The following is a 19,741-nucleotide window of genomic DNA, read 5'->3' on the forward strand; positions in this document are numbered from 1 at the left end:
GGATGGGGATGGGAAGCAGACATGGACCTGATGGAGATAATTTCCCCTAAGGGCCACCACCGTACAATGGCTTTCTCATAGTTATCTTCTGTACCAGCAACTGTTCATGAATTCATATTCATTCCAGTTTATTTTTCTTCCTTCAGATTTCTAAAATTACTGGTTCAAAGGAGGAATCACAGGCCCTAGCCAAGAGCTCTATTTCCTTGTCTCTTCCTGATGAAATGCTTTACTAATTAATGCTTAGAGAAACTGAATTCCTTATTCTTAGTATCTCGGCTCATTCTAAAGGTGCAACCCTATTCATTCTTGGGTCACCTCTTTTTCCCCTAATATTGGATATGCCTATTTCATTCATCCATCAAGACTTTAGTGAACAGTTATACCAGGCTCTATGGCTGAGGGTCAGAGAAGACGGTCGTGCCTCACAGCTGAACCTTGAGAGATGAGTAAAGGTATTAGACAGATGGATAAAGTGGGAAAATTTAGGCTCCATTTTAAGGTACCCTGCCTCTTCCCAAGAAATTATGCCTTAGTTGCAAATAATAACAACTGGTTGAGAACCTCTTTCTTTCAAAAGGTTAAAGAGACAGGAACTATCCCTCTACCTCTTTTTTCCTAATTTAACTACCATTTGGAATTCTCTTTTGAAATTATGTTCCCAGACCAAAACAAAAGACAAACGAACAACAACAACAAAAAAACTAAGACTCACCTCTGACTCCTCTCAGGAATGTCCAGCACAAACCCAAACATCATTTCAGCAATTTTATTGGAGCTGCATGTGGGGGTCCTATCCACCTCTACGGCTATGGACAGCATCCTCTGCAGCTGGCATACAATCCTGAGTCCAGAACACAGAACACAAATGAGCGGGAGGGTCTGGCAATGAGCTACCCTACTGGCTGGGATGAGGTCCCCACCAGTGTACTAAAGGATCTTGTAAAGCACACACTAGGGTCAGGGAGAACTACTCAAGCATCAGCATGCTTTTATTAGCAATTTCACCTACCTGAATCCCTTTTGCCAGATCATACTATCTGAACCTCTCAGAACCTGGGGTTGAGCTGTAAAAGCAAGCTGCTTTTAAATTCAAAAAGAGAAACATACAATCTTAAGGATCTAGAGAACTTTAAGGATCACCTAACCTATAACTTCTCTATTTCACAGATGAAGAAACAGGTCCAGAATGACTAACAATTATTTGAATTTCTTTGATAGGAGAAAATACATATTTACCATATAGTCTTCTCCTGTTACTAGTTCCTTCACAATAATCTTTTATTAAGTTCAGTCTCAGAGTTTCAGCTGGTGAAACGTGACCCTCTCTCTCATCAGACCTAACTGTGGGAGACAGCCAGGCTGATGTGGCAGGAGGAATCTGGGCAACCCCTCAGAAGGTGAGCCTGGCCTTGAAGCTAGCCTCTTCTAACATGCACTATTATTTGTGAGGGAAGGAAGGGCTCTGTTTTCAGAAAATCTGTAGCCAGTGACACAATAGGTGGAACAGGGACTCTGGCATCAGATTCTGGCTCAGCAATGATAAGCTGATCAATTTTTGACAAATTACTAAACTGCTCTCAGTCTAAGTTCTCTCATCTCAAAAAAGGAGAAATAATACCACCTATTTCATAAAGTTGTGCTGTTTAAGATATCTGGCAGACAGGCACTCATTAATGGTAAACAGCAGTGTCTACTGTTGTTGTTAAGATCATGATCACTTTTAGGGGGACCCTATTTTATTCTACTAATATCTACTTACAATAAATTTATTACTATTATTATTATTATATTAGCTTTCATTTAAGGAACAGTGTCTGCTTCTCTCTTGGGTCTATATACTGAGTTCTGGGATAACCCTACTTCCCTACTTTAGGACCTTCCCCAATCTGCTCGAGCAAATATTTCATTGTTCCAAAACATTCTCCCTTTAGATACAAGATTGTCTCCTAAATTAGTGAAAACCCATAGTACTTATATGAAAATCAGGTCAGTGCAACTAGATTATTATACAGCGTTGTGAATTTAGGCACAAATGCTGTATTTGAAATATCAAGTGTGACTGTCATTTTTAACATAATTGACATGGAATAGCAGGTTACTTGTGCAAGGGCAGCTCCAGCCCCCAAATCCTGGCATTTCTCAAAAAATGCCAAGACCACTTTCAATCCCATTTAAAAAAATGCCAGGAATCTCTTTCCAGTGTGGTCTGAGGTAATAGGACCTGCCCTGGTCTGAGCCATTGCTGTTATAACCTGTTGGAACCTGCAGGTTGAACTGCTCTTCTTCTTCCAGGACTGGAGGAGAGACCCAGGTCCTTGAGGACAAGAGGCTGCTGGAACACCCACTACGCATGACTCCTCTTCTGTCAGTGGACAGATGAAGTGGTGAGTAGCTGTAACCCTGTGTTGTCTCTTGGAATCTAGGAAAGGGAGGGCACTGTCCTCTGGCTTTTGTTCCATTTCGGCTTTGTGAATTTATATTCACTTAGTGAAGTCCTGTTCATCTAGGGGGAAAGCATCTGCTTTTGTTTTACCTTTGGAATTAGGAATTTAGCCTTTAGTCAAACTAAGATAGTTTTTAGTAAAAATCAGCCTATGTTATAAGAGCTTGTTAATTTTGGGGGAACTCCTCTTAGGGGGTGGTGCTGTTCTCTAAAACAGTAGATCCCAATAGCCCCAGGAAAGATAACTTCTGCCTGCTCCTTACAGCTGATTGGTGTTCTTTGTGAGGTTAGGTTGGGGAGAAGGGTGGCTACTGCTGGCCTTCAAGATTCCTGTTCCTGGAGAGGTTTGATTCTCCTTTGGGGACTGAGTTAATCTGTCTTCAGTTACTGCTTTGACCAACCACTTGATGACATCCCTGCAATGGAAAAAAGATAAGAAAGAAAAAGTTTAAACTTCTGTCTTACTATATGGTGCTCAGAACTGCAACTTTAACATGGGCTCCTAGACCTCTAGATTTCCCTAAAGGCAACACAGAGGGTCCTTAGGCTACTTTCAATATTTAAAAAGTCTAATGGAAACCCTGCATTTAATTGCAGTAAGGTTACAAAAGGTAAGTAAAACATCAACATTTTTCTTTAAGTTAGAATTATTGAAAGGTATCTCCAAGGTCAAAGAGCACTATCTGTGGCTTCCTGACCAGGAACATTCCTTGACAAAGTGGAAAGTTGGACTGGATGACTTTGTTGGCTTTCTATTATTAGATGTCAGTTATTAATGCTAATAACCAAGGTTTAGAGTATGTGCAGTGGAGTCAAACCTTACACAGGGTGTAGGCTCACAAAGTTAGTAAGGTAAAAACATCTCATATAGTCAAAATTACTTTTGATGATCACTTAGGTAACCCAGGTAAAAATGATGGATTGAATATACACATCTAATTTTGTCCCCTCCTAAAATGTCACTAATACTACAGTAAATAATTTTTTAAAAAATCCACAAAGAAGGGAAGAAAAGGAGGGCAGATAATAACAGTAAAAATATGGAAGCTGGAAGGAAAATGAAGTATATTCACAAAACAATATTCTACAGTAGTGGAAATGAATATGCTACAGTGGATAGGTATGGACAAATCTTAGTACTCTATAATAGTAAGTGAAATATAAAAGTACCAATTGATTACATACAACATGATACTCTTTTATATACAGCTAAAAGGAGCTAAAATAAAAATATATACTTTACAGGAACACATATAGATGCAATAAAACTATATAAAAAGGAAAGGAACATGATGAACATTCAGGATGCCAATTACTTTGGGTGCAAGAAGGTGCAAAAAGTGGATGATGGGGGATGGATGTAGGTAATTGTCAAGGTCCTAGCCTTTGATTTAAGGGGTTGGGTAAGAGATGCTGATTACAAAATTCAAAGTAACCAATTAACTAAGTAAATAAGGCAAATGTCATGTTTAGATGATGTTTAATCTAAGTCTATGACTTTGGCAATGGGGTAAATTTTAACTGACTTGGCAGAATTAAGAAAGCTGAATCCTAAGCCAGCAGTAGAGAAGAGCAATCCTATTTAATCCTATTCACCAAAAAATGGAAAAAAAAAAACCTTCAGTAAGTGCTGCAAATGGCAGTATGAGGTTTCCATGAAGTTAGGGTAAAAGCGGGTAAATTGAAATAAATATGATGGCTTGTAATCTGTTTAAGAAACTTTTAGATCTTCTCCCCCAATGCTGAAGACTACAGGTTAACTTTGTGGAGAGGTAAAACAGAGGGTCTCTGGACTGGGATACCAGGCACAGCTGGGAGGCAAAGGCATCGAAGCAAAAACAGGGGCTCTAAGTGAACCTATGCATGCTCATGCTCGGTGCAGATATCCTTGCCACCTTCCCAGAACTGTCTTCCCAAAACCTGGCATCCTGGTCTTTATCCTTCATGTAGGAAATCTGAAGTCTTTTCTGGAAAACTCATCCAGCCCAAGAGGAAAGACCTAAAGACACTGACGAAGTATTTTCTAAGAAATGGACAGCCAGTTCCACCCACAGGGAAGCTCAGAAATGACAAGTCCTCACCTGTACTCAGAGCTTCCAAGAGCTTTTGAGTCACCCTTAAACGTGGATAGATTACAAAAGTTTACCAGACATCTATGGACATATTCTAACATGAGAGATAAACACCAAAAAGCCAAACCAACCCTCCTTTCTCCTCAAAAAAGCAACTTGGAGAAAACAGACATTATACAGGGAATTAACAAAAACAAAAGCTATCATTAGTATAATCAAAGATATGAAAAGATACGGATCCATGAAAGAAAAAGACAAGAACAGAATTCTATTTATTATTTTTAAAAAGGAACATTTAAAGAAAAAGAGCTCTTGGAAATTAAAAACATGATAATAGGAATGAAAATTCTATTTTCCAAGAATGAAGGATATGAAATGGCCCATTGAATGCCCAGCATACTAGATGAACATAGATCTAAAACAATATTTTGGGCAAAAAGAGGATTCTATAAACAGCCAGAGAAAAAAATCAAGGCACACACAAAGAATCAGTAATCAAAGTAGCTTATGGCTTCTTTACAGCAATTCTGGAAGCTAGAAGACAATGGAAGATTTCCTTTAATATTCTGTAGAAAAGATATTTCTAACCTAAATATCTATACTTACTTATCAATCAACGTGTGGGAAGATAAAGATATTTTCAGACATACAAGATCTCTAAAATTTTACTTCCCACATACCTTTCTAAGAAGCTACTGGAGACTGATCTATCAAAAACATGGGAGTAAACCAAGAAAGAGAAGATATGAAACAGAGATCCAACACTGGAAACAGGTGAAGGGAATTTTCACATTTATGATAAAGACTGGAAAAGAGGACAACCAATCCAGATTGAAGGAGGTCAAAACGTTCCACCACAGATCTTCAAGAAGAAGAACTTCATAAGACTAACCCAGTGTGAATAAACATCTTGATGGGATATTTAAACCAAATGGCAGAGAATCTAGGGTTGACTTCTGATATGCACAAACAATACGAGGAAACTAAAAATGAGGCAGTTATTAACTCTAAGGAAAACAAAAAAGGTATGAGTGAAAGAAAAAGTAATTACAGTTTAGTACTTGGCTCAACTCTGACTAGCACACATAGTTATAGTGATGGAAACATTGGATACTGATCTAAACAAAATTATGATATAACTCTATTAATGGCATGGGGGCTGGGATGTGTGTGTGTGTGTGTGTGTGTGTGTGTGTGAGAGAGAGAGAGAGAGAGAAAGAGAGAGAGAGAGAGGAGGTAGAGAGGAAAAAGAGCTAACTCCTCATCTTTCATGTGGGGAGTTAATAGATAATAGCTAACAATGAAAAATCAACAATTAGCAACACAAGCAGTTTATTTAGCCATAAAGAGGTAAAAATCCAAAGAATCACTTAAAAGAGTTGAAAGTAGTTACCCCTTGGGAAAGGAAAATGTGGGTGAGGGGATCTGGGGACTAGTGTATTTCTTAAATCATGTAGAACTAGATTATTCTTTGTATGCACAGTTAAAAAAAGAAAAGAAAATCCCTTAAGGGGTCATATGGAGACTGACTTACCATCACTTTCTTTTTAAAAACTTATCTTTGAGGTGTAACATATAAAATAAATTGCACACTGGTTTTTGTTTGATGAAATTTTTTTATTTTAAGAAGGAAATGGAAAATTTTATTTGAGCTAAGCTGAGGATTATAACCCAGGAACAGCCTCTCAGAAAGCTCTGACAACTGTCCCACCCGTTAGAGGTCAAAGCACAGTTATATACTGTTTGATGAGTTCTGATAAATACATGCACATATCCGTGTAACCACAACCTCAATCTAATAGCCCTCTCTTATTGAATCAAATACAGCTGGTTTCCCCTCCAGCTGGAACTGATTTTTTTCATTGATAAAGCACAAAATAGAGTATGTGGCTTGCATTTAGAGGTTACCAATGCCTATCTTTAAACCCAAGAGTACAGTGTTGGGTATAGTGAGAGGCTCACACAATGAAAGTGAGTGACTTGTCACTGGATTGAGTTGGGTTCATGTCTCCCATCTCCCAATCCAATGCCTAAGCTCACAAAGCAGAATGGTCAGGAGAGTTGCTCTCACTATTTAAATTGTTATTTTTCAATTTTAAACCCAACTATGCTATCCTGTGCTCTCTGTAGTTTCTCTACTTACTGATTTTCTACCCCCTATAATCATTAACATTTAAACTTTACATAAAATGGTACATCTAGGGAAATGGATATAAGCATGCAAACTAAGGGAGAAAAAGCAGACTGTTGCTTAGAACATAATGAAACGTCCCCCTTTTCTAATTAAAGGAGTTATAATAGTCAATATCCCACACTGGCCTGTGAAAACTATTCTTAACAAATATGCCAGAACATATGAGAATGTAAATGTGAGTGAAAAAAAATCTCAATGATGCTCTGAAAAAAGGAATGCTGGTGAGAACCGTTTCCAAAAGAAGCAAAGCTTGTAGTTCCAGGATGAAAATTCTAGCCTGAGATCCCTACCCTATAAACCACATTTCACCCCGTTGGTATAAGGATATGGTAGTTCCCCACTCTGAAGCTTCCAGAAGCTTTGGACCTGATCCTACAAAAAAAGAACACGTGCTTGCTACCTTACTGTACTTTATTTTCAGCCACATGACCTATTATAATAATAGGCTTTTCAGAAAGTAGTAGTGACAAATGAGATTTTATCTTGAGTTACTCAGGGGGATGGAAATAAATTTAGGTTTATAAAAGCTGTGAAAAGTTTTACACAAGTCAAGTTTTCCCCCTGGATCTCACAAGGCCGTCTGAACAATACTGAAATAGACTAAAGGAAGTCTGATGGTCCTCGGGAAAAAAACCACACAAGTTATGGCATCTGACACACAGTTGGTACAGAGAGGTTTTCTTCTAGGACTGTTTATAGTTGTAATAACTATCCGTTATACTATCTAGCTACTAGAAAATCTCATCCACCTGATGTTCTCCGGACTTGAGTAGCTGCCCACTTACAGCCCCTACCTCTTGTCATCCCAGGGCTCAGATGGCTGGTTACCTGACATTGTGGGGTTGCTTGTCACAGGATAGCACAGTGCTTGCAATAGATTGCTGCAGGTGCTGTCGCTGCTTCCTCAGGATCTGTTGGAAATCATCTTCCAGGGTTTGTACTACATAACGTAGAAAAAGGACTCGCCCGGGCAGATTCTGTCCCTGGGGGAGAAAAAATGAGAAGTATTTCCTCTCGATCTCCTGGACGACACTGAGCACTGGGCTCTCATAAATACTAAGTCAAGGGAAGGCCCATGAGTCAACGACTGTGTATCTAAAAGAGAGGTTTCTGGGAGAGAGCAAGCAGCCTAGGTCATTATAAAAGAGGGCAAATAGGGCAATCCTAGAGCTTGAAAAGTCAGTCTCTTTCTTTCACTGAACCTAACTATCAGTCTCAGGATAAACCCTAAACTGTGGATATCCGAACAGAGACAGAAAAAATGACTATGCCAAGCTACTAGATCAAGCAACCATGATGTCTATCTCACTGCTATACTTCTAGTAAGATGAGCTGATGTATATCCTTACTGTGAAAGCAAGTCTGAGCTGGGTTTCCTGTTACAGGTGAAATGATCCTAACTGTTGAAGCCTAACTGATGCAGGTAAAGAGCATGGGCTTTGGTGGTGCACAGACCTTATTTATTTGTTTGTTTGAAACTCAGCTCCATCCCGTATTTAACTTACCCCGCTGAGTCTCAGTGTCCTTGTGATTTATGTGGTGATAACTCTAACCTTACCAAAGCCAGCGTAAGTGTCTGTCACACAGCAGGCAGGCATGCACAATTCATTGGTTTCCCTTTACTGACAAGGAAGGACTTACTTCTGGCCTTGTGCTATTTGTTTTGTAAATGCCTTATAGTTTCTTTGTCCCTCATTTCCTGCATTATTGTCTTTGATTTTTTCGTAGTGAAATGTTTACATTCCTTTCTCATTTCCTTTTGTGTACATTCTATAGCTATTGTCTTTGTGGTTACCATGGGGATACAGTTAACATTCTAAAATTATAATACTTTGAATTTATACCAGCTTAACTTCAATAACACACAAAAACTCTGCTCCTTTACAGCTCTGTTCCCACCCCTTTTAGTTATTGAAGTCACAATACTATATCTTCATATATTGTGTGCCCCAAAATAAACTAATAATTCTTTTAAATGCATTAATCCTTTAAATTATGTAGAAAACAAAATGTGGAGTTACAATAATACTAGCTTTTAGATTAATACTTTAAAAATGTATTAGTTTCTTAATACATTACAGAAAACCAATGTGGAGTTACAAACCATTGTTACAATAATAGCTTTTATAACTGCCCATGTATTTATCTTTATTTCTTCATACGGCTTCAAGTTACTGTTTAGTTTTCATTTTACCCTTCAGGACTCCCTTTAGCATTTCTTGATGAGCAGGGATAGTAGTAAATGAACTCCCTCAGCTTTTGTTTATCTGGGAATGTCTTTATTTCTCCCTCATTTTTTTTTTAAACAACTTTATTGGAGTATAATTGCTTTACAATGGTGTGTTAGTTTCTGCTGTATAACAAAGTGAATCAGCTATACATATACTTATATCCTCGTATCGCCTCCCTTTTGCGTCTCCCTCCCACCCTCCCTATCCCACCTCTCTAGGTGGACATAAAGCACTGAGCTGATCTCCCTGTGCTATACAGCTGCTTCCCACTAGCTATGTATTTTACATTTGGTAGTGTATATATGTCTATGCCACTCTCTCACTTCGTCCCAGCTTACCCTTCTCCCTCCCCATGTCCTCAAGTCCATTCTCTACGTCTGCGTCTTTATTCCTGTCCTGCCCCTAGGTTCTTCAGAACCATTTTTTTTTTTTTTAGATTCCACATATATGTGTTAGCATATGATATTTGTTTTTCTCTTTCTGACTTACTTCACTCTATATGACAGTCTCTAGGTCCATCCACCTCACTACAAATAACTCAATTTCGTTTCTTTCTATGGGTAGTATTCCATTGTATATATGTGCCACATCTTTTTTAACCATTCATCTGTCAATGGACACTTAGGTTGCTTCCACGTCCTGGCTATTGTAAACAGACCTGCAATTAACATTGTGGTACATGACTCTTTTTGAATTACGGTTTTTTCAGGGTATATGCCCAGTAGTTTCTCCCTCATTTTTGAAGGACAGTTTTGCTGGATACAGGAATCTTGGTTGACTTTTATTCTTTAGCACTTTGAATATATCGCCCCACTAACTTCTGGCCTCCAGTTTCTAATGAGAAATCTCTGATAATCTTATTGAGGATCTTGTATTGATGTGTCACTTCTCTCCTGCTGCTCACCCTCATTTTTAAAGGAAAGTTTTGCCAGATATAGTATTCTTGGTTGACAGTTCTTTTCTTTTAGAACTTTGAATACATCATCCCATTGCCTTCTGACCTGCAAGGTTTCGCTGAGAATCTGCTGAGAGTCTTATACAAACTCACTTTTTTCTTGCTGCTTTCAAGAAAAAGTCTTTCAAAGAAAAAGTCTTTGACTTTTGACAGTTTGATTACAATGTATCTTGGTGTGGGGTCTCTCTGGTTTATTCTTACTGGAGCTTTCTTGAATTCGTATGCCCACTTCTTTCCTCAGACTTGGAAAGTTTTTGGTTATTATTTCTTCAAATAAGCTCTTTGCCCCTTTCTCTCTTCTGTTTCTGGGACTTCCCTAATGTGTATATGGTCCATTTAATGGTGTCCCATAGTCCCTTAGGTGCTCATCAATTTTCTTTATTCTGTTTTCTTTTTGCTCCTCTGTCTCAGTGACTTCAAATGACCTTTCTTCATGTTCACTGATTTTTTTTCTCCTGCCTGACCAAGACTGTTGTTGAACTCCTCTAGTGAAGTTTTCAATTCAGTAACTGTATTTTTCAGCTCCAGGATATGTTTGATTATTTTCTACAGTTTTTAAAAATTTAATATTCTCATTTTGTTCATGCATTATTTTCTTGCTTCATTTTGTTGTCTGTGTTCTTGTTTAGCTCCTTGAGAATCTTTAAGATAGTTAAAAAAATTTTTTTGTCAGTATGTTGAGAGATTTGTGTTTCTTTAGGGTCAGTTTCTGGAGCTTTATTTCATTCTTTTGATTGGGTCGCATTTCCCTGCCTCTTTGTATGCTTTGTAATCTTCTTTGAGATTTAAACATTTGAAAAAAACACCTTTCCCAGTCTTTATCCATTGAGTTCATGCATGGCAAGACCTTCACCAATCAGCTTGGCTAAAGGTCCTGAGACCTCTCAGACCTTTACTGGAGATGTGTTTTCTCTGAGCTTGTGTGTGTGCTTTTATCTGCCTTAATTTCCCAAGTGGCTTGCCCCTACTTCTTCTTGAAAGCCCACAGTCTCTTGCTCCCCCAGTACCTGTTTGTGGAACTGCATACTCTCTGCAGCTCAAAAATGCTGCAGTGCTCACATTTCTTTTCAGCCAGAAAACTAAGCCACTGTTCTCAACAGTGCTCTGAGTCAAGTAAGACAGAAACTATCCTCCTAACAAGTCAGAACACTGGACTCAACGTCCACTCTTCTGTTTCCATCCCAAGGGAGGAGCCAAGGTATGGGAGATTTCCTCCTAGTTGCACTGTGCTATGCTAGGTAGAGGGAGGGGTATGGACACACAAAACACCACAAACTTTCCTATTCCTTTCAATGGAGTACCTTCTTGGTTATGCATTGGCCTGAGTACTACAACTTCTCAACTGGTCTCTAGAGTTTTCACAAAGGTATTCTGGTCCATATATTGTTGTTAACTTGGTATCTCCATTGGGGGATAAGAGCCTGGAGCTTCCTTGTCTGCCCTCTTGGTGGTGTTTCCCAGATCATGCTTCCTTAAAGCCCTGTATTTTTTTGCTCCAATCTGGAGTGATTGCCCTCTAGGTCTACTATTTGCAGTAATCTCAGGACTTCTCTTCCTTACTCTTCTGGATTAGATCTAGTGATACTGGATCCTGTGTCTCCCCCTTTTTTGATTGTTCCCCTATTCTTTGTATGCATATCTTCAAGTAACCTATGAAATGGGGTGTGTGGATATTTTGTCAAGTTTGTACATGTCTGGAAATGTCTTTATTCTACCCTCACAGTTGACTAATAGTTTGGCTGAGTATAGAGTTCTAAGTTGACAATAATTTATTCCATCCAAGTGCTTTTGGGTTAGCAGACAGAAAGCTGGCAATTAAGTTTAGGGATCCCTAAAGGTCAGAATGCAGACTTTTTTTCTGGAGCACCAACTCTACACTAGCTGCCTTCATTTATGACAGATGGTTCATTCGATTTCTTTTAGACAATGAATCCTCTGATTTTTTGCCTGAAAGGTAGGTAACCTGGCAACTGAGCTTTCTGTACTCAAAAATAGAGAGATTATCAGTTCCATTTACAAGCTTTCAACAGACTTACAGCTCATATCCTACTTCAACCTTCTTATATATTGTGTTTCTGAGTCCAAAAATTCTCTGCTCTAAAGGGCAGATTTCCTCCCTCTTTGGCTACAGCCCTTCCTCGTGTATTCTAGCCTGTAGCTTCCTCAGCCTAGCTTCATCAGTAATCACTCTTATATTTCCTTTAGCTCTTCCAATCTTCATTCAAATCTATTGTCTTTCCCCTTATTTTCAGTGCCATAGGTTTATACACTTCTCTATTCATTTACTGTTATTTTAAATGGAATCTGAAAAAGGAGAGGGATAAGTGAATGTATTCAATCTTGAATTGGAAGAAAACACATACCATTTCAATAGGAATGTTTTGGTCGGGATTGGGGGGAGTAAAAGAAAGGAATAATGGCAAAGACGTTACTACCAGATTTACAGTCACTTTTATTTCTAGTTAAAACTTCCTCTGCGGGGCTTCCCTGGTGGCGCAGTGGTTGAGAGTCCGCCTGCCGATGCAGGGGACACGGGTTCGTGCCCCGGTCTGGGAAGGTCCCACATGCCGTGGAGTGGCTGGGCCCGTGAGCCATGGCCACTGAGCCTGCGCATACAGAGCCTGTGCTCCGCAACGGGAGAGGCCACAACAGTGAGAGGCCCGCATACCGCAAAAAAAAAAAAAAAAAACCTCCTCTGCAAAAGATTTTTGCTTGCAATTGCTATGTTACCTCTTCCTCCATGACATAAGTGAGCAGCTTCCAGTCCCACTCCACCGTCTTGGCATTAGCTGGATGTAGCCTGAAAGTAAAGTGACATCAATTAGAATTCTGGAGAGTTTAGTGGAAGAAGGGATGGGATCTCGAAGATGATAGAAGCAAGAAGCCTCCTCTTATCCTCAGTGCTCTTGCCCACGCTTTGATACAATACCATGTCATCTGAGGGTAATGTAAGTTCATTTTCTTTGGCTACCCAGTATCCACCTGTCTTTTGGGAAGCATTAGTACCCCAATTTTGCCTTGAAGAAATCAACTCTTTATTATTCTTAGCCCACTGGCTTTACCCACTAGGACCCTGGGATGAAGTTTGTGAAGCATGTCAATCTTGATGTTCTATTCCTCAGTTCACAATGATTGGCTCAAAGATGGACTCAGGTCTTATGTTATGCCAATTAAAACCTATAAGACTCAATTTCAGAACTCTGTGTGATTATAAAGGAAGTGGACCCTCTTTTGTACTAAGAATGTTGTAAAAGCTAGAGGCTGAGAAGGTTACCATGTGAAGCCTAGAAACAGCAACGCAGAGCTGAAAAATGGATCCTGGTAACCATTTCTGAACTGAATTAAGTCACATCTTATTCCTAGGTTTCTAGTAACACGAGTCATTAAATTCTCTTTTACCAGCTGTTAAAGCCAGTTTGGATTGAGTTTCCTGTCACTTGCAATACAAATAATACTAATATACTAAGTCACCCTCTCTAATGGTTAGATGAATAAATCTTAGGCAAGAGAAAGTTGTGCCCTGAGTCCAGGTTCCCCAGAAGATTCGCCAAAAGCTAAGGTTCATACTGCTGAATTTTCATGAGAAGCATGTAGGCCTCCTTTAGAACATCCACAGTCTCAGAGCCACTGAGCAGGATTTTCTGGATGATGTGAGCCACAATTTCTCTGGGTGGGTAATGCTGGGGTGACACAAAGTCCATCAAAAACTGCACAGTCCCCAGGGGAAAGTTTTCTTCAATGGTGTTTGCTACCATCCTTAGTCTTCGATGAGGGATAGGTTCTAATTTTTGACCCTTGTTCTGCAGAGATAAAAAGAAATAAATTAGGATGGGTTTCTATAGACATAAAAGCTAGAGGTTCTGGAACAAGTTGAAGACAGGGAAGTTTTCCATGCATTTTAAATATTCATAATTTAAAAAATTGAGACTGGAAAGCCTTATCTAAAAAACTTCTAATGACATGGTAAAATGCTTATATTAAGTTAACAAATAAGAATACAAAGTTCTACATGTAACATGATTTCATCTGTGTTAAAATATAGCATTAGAAAGGAAAGTACAAAAGATTTAAGAGCTAGCCTAAGTTGATTTTGGAATAAGGGTGATAAGATATTTAGGGGTAGCTATGATACTATATCAGATACTGAAACAAAGAGATGAATAAAGATGCTTTAAATATCTTTTATTGTTAGAAGAATTCCATTTTGTTGATTTTTTTTGAGCCAACAGTAAATATTAAGTTGCTTCACCGCCCCCCCCAACCCCCAAACAGTATGTATATAAAGAATGAAAGAGAATGTATGAAAAGTGGTTTTCTATTATCTGGGTGGTGAAATGATGGATGATTTTTCCTCTAGATGTTCTTTTGTAGTTTTCAATTTTTCTGTAATAGACACATCATCAGAAGAAAAACAAACATTAAAAAGTCTGATATAATAACAACAATAATTATAATAATAAGTTTTAACATTCAACTTATCCTCACTTAATTCTCTCAACAACTGTAAGAAATACATGTTATTATTATTCCTATTTTATAGATAAGGAAACTGAGATTTAGAGTGAGAATTTGTCATGCAATAGATGGCAGAAGCTGGTTTCATACAGCGGTATAACTCCATAGCTACCATCTAAACTCAAACTCTCTATAAACAATAAAACCAACAGTAATAAATATATTATTGTTAAAACCCCCAATTATTAAAAAAATTTAAAGTGTCTACACATAAAAAGGCAACCAGGAAGGAAATACACCCAATTATTAACATTAATAAATGCTGACTGATAGCATCATGGGTAATTATTTCTTAAGCAAGCATTATTTTTAAAATCTAGAATAAGTATTAATTTTAAAACATAAGCCAAACAAAGTTTGATAGTTTATGTATAACAGAAGAACAGTGATGGCTGGAATTGCCCTTCTGGGGAGAGGGCAGTTAGCTTTCTTATGTCTCAGGACACCTGAGGGTAACCCCTGATCTCACTGATAACTCAGGGGAGTTAAGGCTAATGTCTGGTTAGCGGCAGCATGGACACTGGCTAAGAAGTTCTTGGAAGAATTTACTGTATAGCACAGGGAATTATATTCAATATCCTGTAAAAACCTATAATGGAATGTAACCTGAAAAAAATAACGGAATCACTTTGTTGTATACCTGAAACTAACATAACATTGTAAATCAACTATATTTTAATAATATAGTTATATAGTATTAAATATATATTTAATATAATAAATATATTATATTTATTGGCTATAAATGGCTATAGTAAGTATTATTATAGCCATCCTAGTCGATACAAAGTGGTATCCCATTGTGATTCTGATTTGCAGTTCCCTAATGACTAACGATACAGAAAATCTTTTGAGAAATGTCTATTCAAATCCTTTGCCCATTACTAATATAATACTGTAAATCAACTATACTTCAATAAAAAAAATAATGTACTGACCAAAACCCCCAATGAATTAGAACAGAATAGAAAATAAAGTGCATCACACTAAAAACAAGTTCTGGGGGGAGAATGACTTAGTGAAGAAGTACTTATAAAAAGCCCAAAAGTAATCAAAAGAGACAGAAAATATTTACAGATGTATTCTAGATGGCTGAGATTCTTTGAGAAGTTAAGAAATAAAGATGAAGAAGAAAAAGCCACTCTGTGTAGCCTAATTGCCACCTTGTAATCCTGTATCTACTGATGGCTTCTTTGGTTGTGTAGCACCTACAAAGCACTACAGCCTTGACTAGGTAAAAAACTTTCTCAAGTCCTCCAGGTGCTCAATAATGGAATGATGTATTGCCAATCAGAGGCAAACTCATAGGAAAAAAGAGAACAAGCTAGTGTTGGGGAAAGTCATTCAGAAGGAGGAGACATAAAGCCTACTAGAAGGTAGAAAAATTAAAACGAGAAAAAAAAATTCACTCTCTAAGGGCAAATCAATGTGAATGCCTGACACCCACTAAGCTGGATTACGGATTGCTCCAACAGGAGAAGCACCTTTTGGATTCTTGAACAACTTCAAGCCAGTCTTCTTAATGTTGGGAATGTGGTTAGGTATAATGAAAAAAAGCTTCATGTTATGGGACTTAGCCACAATTTTTTTTTTTCTTACACATCTAGTTTAGTTCTTACAGATCGATGAAGACTAATGGGAAGTAGCATTCCCGTTAAAGTCTTAAAATTGAGCTGGAGAGGGTGTTGAGAAAAGGGAACCCTCCTACACTGTTGGTAGGAATGTAAACTGGTGCTGCCACTATGGAAAACAGTATGGAGGTTCCTCAAAAAACTAAAAATAGAGCTACCATATGTCCAGCAATCCCACTCCTGGGCATATATCTGGAAAAAGACGAAAACTCTAATTTAAAAAGATACAGGCACTCCAGTGTTCATAGTAGCACTATGTACAATAGCCAAGACATGGAAACAACCCAAGTGCCCATCAACAGATGATTGGTTTAAGAAGATATGGTACACACACACACAAACACACACACACAGTGGGATATTACTCGGCCATAAAAAAGAATGAAATAATGCCATTTGCAGCAACATGGATGGACCTAGAGAATATCATACTAAGTGAAGTAAGTCAGACAGAGAAAGACAGATATTATATAATATCACTTATATGTGGAATCCAAAAAAATAATACCAATGAATCTATCTACAAAACAGAAACAGACTTGCAGATATAGAAAACAAACTCATGGGTACCAAAGGGGAAAGGGAGGTGGGGAAGGACAAGTTAGAAGTATGGGATTAACAGACACAAACTGCTATACATAAAACAGATCAGCAACAAGGATCTATTGTCTAGCACAGGGAACAATATTCTGTATCTTGTAATGATGTGTAATGGAAAATAATCTGAACAAATATATAACTGAATCACTTTGCTGTATACCTGAAACTAAAACAATATTGTAAATCAACTTCAATAAAAAAAATCTTAAAGTTGAATTTCCTCCCCCCAAGTTAGAGAGTAACAATTTTGAAGGTACCAAAGTGTCATGAGTATTATTATCTCTGTAATATGGAAGCTGTAATGAGGGCATCAGGAATTGAGGAAGGAAAGGCAGATGAATTGAGAAGTATTTGATGAAGGCCTATGATGAGCCAGACACTCCGACAGGCACTTTACATATTATCTCCTTTAATGATACTGTGAAGTATGTTCTTATCTCCATTTTATAGATAGGTGAAGTGACTTCTTCAGTGCCAGATTTTAAGTGTGGGGCTGAATTTGAACCCAGATCTGATTCTACACTGAATGGTTCCACAGTGGGAGAAAGATAAAAATGTCTTAACTCAGCTGGGCCTGTCCTCTCATGCATGGACTCCTTGTAGCATACTAACGTCATGCTAGGCCTATACAAAGGACACCTGATCCCCAGAGGAAGACATGTTAGCTCACCTCTCTTGTGTCTTTATCTGGTATTAGTGTCTGGAAGAAGAGGTGATGCACCGGAGGTCGTAAGAAGTACTTCAGTCTATGCAGGCATGGTCTGTTGTACAACCCACCTTGTGGTGTTCGTGCTTGCACCTGGGCAGATCTGGGGTTGACAGGCTCTGACAGTGATATCTCTTTTCTGGCTGGAGTTTCTGTGACAGAGAGCCAAGGAACTTTCTCTAAGGAAGTTTCAGACTGTGGGCTGGGAGAGCAGCTTGGAGAGGATGGAGCTGAGACATCCATAGGGGTGTCATGTTTCTGTACGTCATTTTGCGGAGAGTCAGGCCTGAGTTTTGGTAAATGAGGCAAGTCTCTAAGTGTGTGTGGCATGTCTTCTGGCAAGCATGACATGTCCCCAGGTGAATGTAGCACATCTCCTGATAAGTGTGGGACTTCTCCAGGTGAATGTGGTACACTTCCTGGTGATGGTGGCGTGTCTCTTGGTGACTGTGGTACATTGGCTGGTGACCGTGACACATCTGCTGGTGACTGTAGGACATCAGCTGGTGACTGTGGCACATCTCTTGCTGACTGGGGCATGTCTCCTGATGATTGTAGCATATCTCCTGGTGACTGTGGCATGTCTTGCAGGTGTGCCACATCTTGTGGATACGTTATGTTCTGAGGTGGGCCTGGTACATCTTGAGGTAGGCCCAGTGAGTCTTGAGGTGGGCTTTGTGAGTGTTGAAGTTGCCATGATGAGTCTTGAGGTGGACTTGGCATATTCTGCTGAGCACATGGCACATTCTGAGGGCATGGCACATCTTGAGGAGGGCATGGCCCTTCTTGAGGTGGGTGAGGCAAAGTTTGTGGTTGGCACTGCATGGTTTGTGATGGGCATGACAAGGCTCGCGGTGGGCATGAGGAGGCTCGTGGTGGACATGGTGAGGCTCGCAGTGGGCATGGCAAGGCTCTCAGTGGGCATGGCAAGGCTTGTGGAGGGCAAGGCACATCTTGCTGTGGGCATGGCAAGGGTGCCCTTTGATTGCTACGGCTACCATTATTGCTTGTTGCAGGGAGGGAGTGAATATCTGAAGATAGCTGTAGGCTTGCCAAGAAGCCGAGGTCACCTTTGAATATGGTTGAGCTACAATTCGGCTCTCCTGGATAAACAGAGTCCCCACTGATGGACATAGGGGGCTGGGGACATTCAAATGCAGTTTCTTCCAAAAGGTCCAAATCCACAGGATCACTGTTAATGATTCTCCGTGCTGCAGGCCGAGAGCTTCTGTCTACCCGCCCTTCCATCACCTCTTTGCTGGAGAGGCTGGCACATGCTTGAAGACTGGCTGGCTCTTTCTGGGAAGGAGCAACGGGTTCTAGAGTCAAGTCAAGAGTGGCAATAGGTCTATTTTCTTCCTCAGATCCTGTTAGGTCAATCACACAGAGTCCATTGCGATCCTTTGCCCTTGGTCTGGTTTCTCTAGTTAAGTCAATGAAGTCCTGTTGAAGGATTGTGAGAAGATAAGAGGTCAAGTAGGGGTCTTGGCTTTATCTAAGAGGACTTAAAGCTTAGCTTTTAAGGATAAAACGATTTCACTTTTTCACTTCACTGACAATTTATATATCTTTATTATTATTATTTTTTTTTGCCGTATGCGGGCTTCTCACTGTTGTGGCCTCTCCTGTTGCAGAGCACAGGCTCCGGACGCGCAGGCTCAGCGGCCATGGCTCACGGGCCCAGCCGCTCCACGGCATGTGGGATCTTCCCGGACTGGGGCATGAACCCGTGTCCCCTGCATCAGCAGGTGGAATCTCAACCACTGCGCCACCAGGGAAGCCCCTATATATCTTATATAACATAAGTGTTAGTTTATTTCTTTTGGCTAAAATTTTCCTCTGTCAAAGCTGCCAATTTCTATACCTTCTTAAATTATCCAAATGCCACAAGCACATAACAGAGGACACAGGGGGAAATGTATTATGATCCAAGGTGGACGGGGGAGTAGTAGAGAAGATTTCAACCTTAAGTCAAAGTAAAAAGCAAACTTTGTTTGGAAAAGCAAATACACAGGATAACCTACAACAGAAGCTAAAGAAGGGAAACTAATATGAGAATCTACTTTGTGCTAAGAATGTGTTGAGTGCTTTCACACATCTTTAATTTTCACAATGACCCTGTCAGGATGGCATTATCATCTCCATTATACAGATGGGGAAACTAGAGTTCAGAGGGGTTAGGTTATTTACCTATGGATTATACAGTTATGTAGCAGAGACAGACATTCAAACCCAGGCCTGTTTCCTTCTTTCCCTGTTAGGGCCTAGGAATGTACAACTTCATTCAATGTATAGTCAGCCTATAGTCAGATATGGAGAATAATACATAATACATAATAATAATAAGGGTTATAAAACTAACCATTCTAAGTGTGAGCCTAAACTAATTAC

The 19,741-nt window shown here is 39.3% G+C and overlaps 1 protein-coding gene across 4 annotated transcripts in view; it reads right to left on the bottom strand.

The window, feature by feature from the left end:
- The window catches only part of SIMC1 (SUMO interacting motifs containing 1), a 98,484-nt gene that overhangs the window by 26,430 nt on the left and 52,313 nt on the right, over positions 1-19,741 (bottom strand). For 2 of the 4 annotated variants that reach the window (XM_032628920.1, XM_032628921.1), the window contains exons 2-7: positions 17,315-18,793; positions 13,466-13,698; positions 12,629-12,698; positions 7,541-7,695; positions 2,710-2,862; positions 716-844 (exon numbers count right to left, since the gene is read on the bottom strand). In XM_032628920.1, the coding sequence (XP_032484811.1) occupies positions 716-844; positions 2,710-2,862; positions 7,541-7,695; positions 12,629-12,698; positions 13,466-13,698; positions 17,315-18,793 (2,219 nt within the window). Of the gene's footprint in view, positions 1-715; positions 845-2,709; positions 2,863-7,540; positions 7,696-12,628; positions 12,699-13,465; positions 14,282-17,314; positions 18,794-19,741 lie in introns of all 4 variants that reach the window. The other 2 variants (XM_032628924.1, XM_032628922.1) reach the window with 2 other exon arrangements.

This window comes from Phocoena sinus, chromosome 3 (assembly GCF_008692025.1).
Source record: "Phocoena sinus isolate mPhoSin1 chromosome 3, mPhoSin1.pri, whole genome shotgun sequence".
NCBI classification, from domain to species: Eukaryota; Metazoa; Chordata; class Mammalia; order Artiodactyla; family Phocoenidae; genus Phocoena; species Phocoena sinus.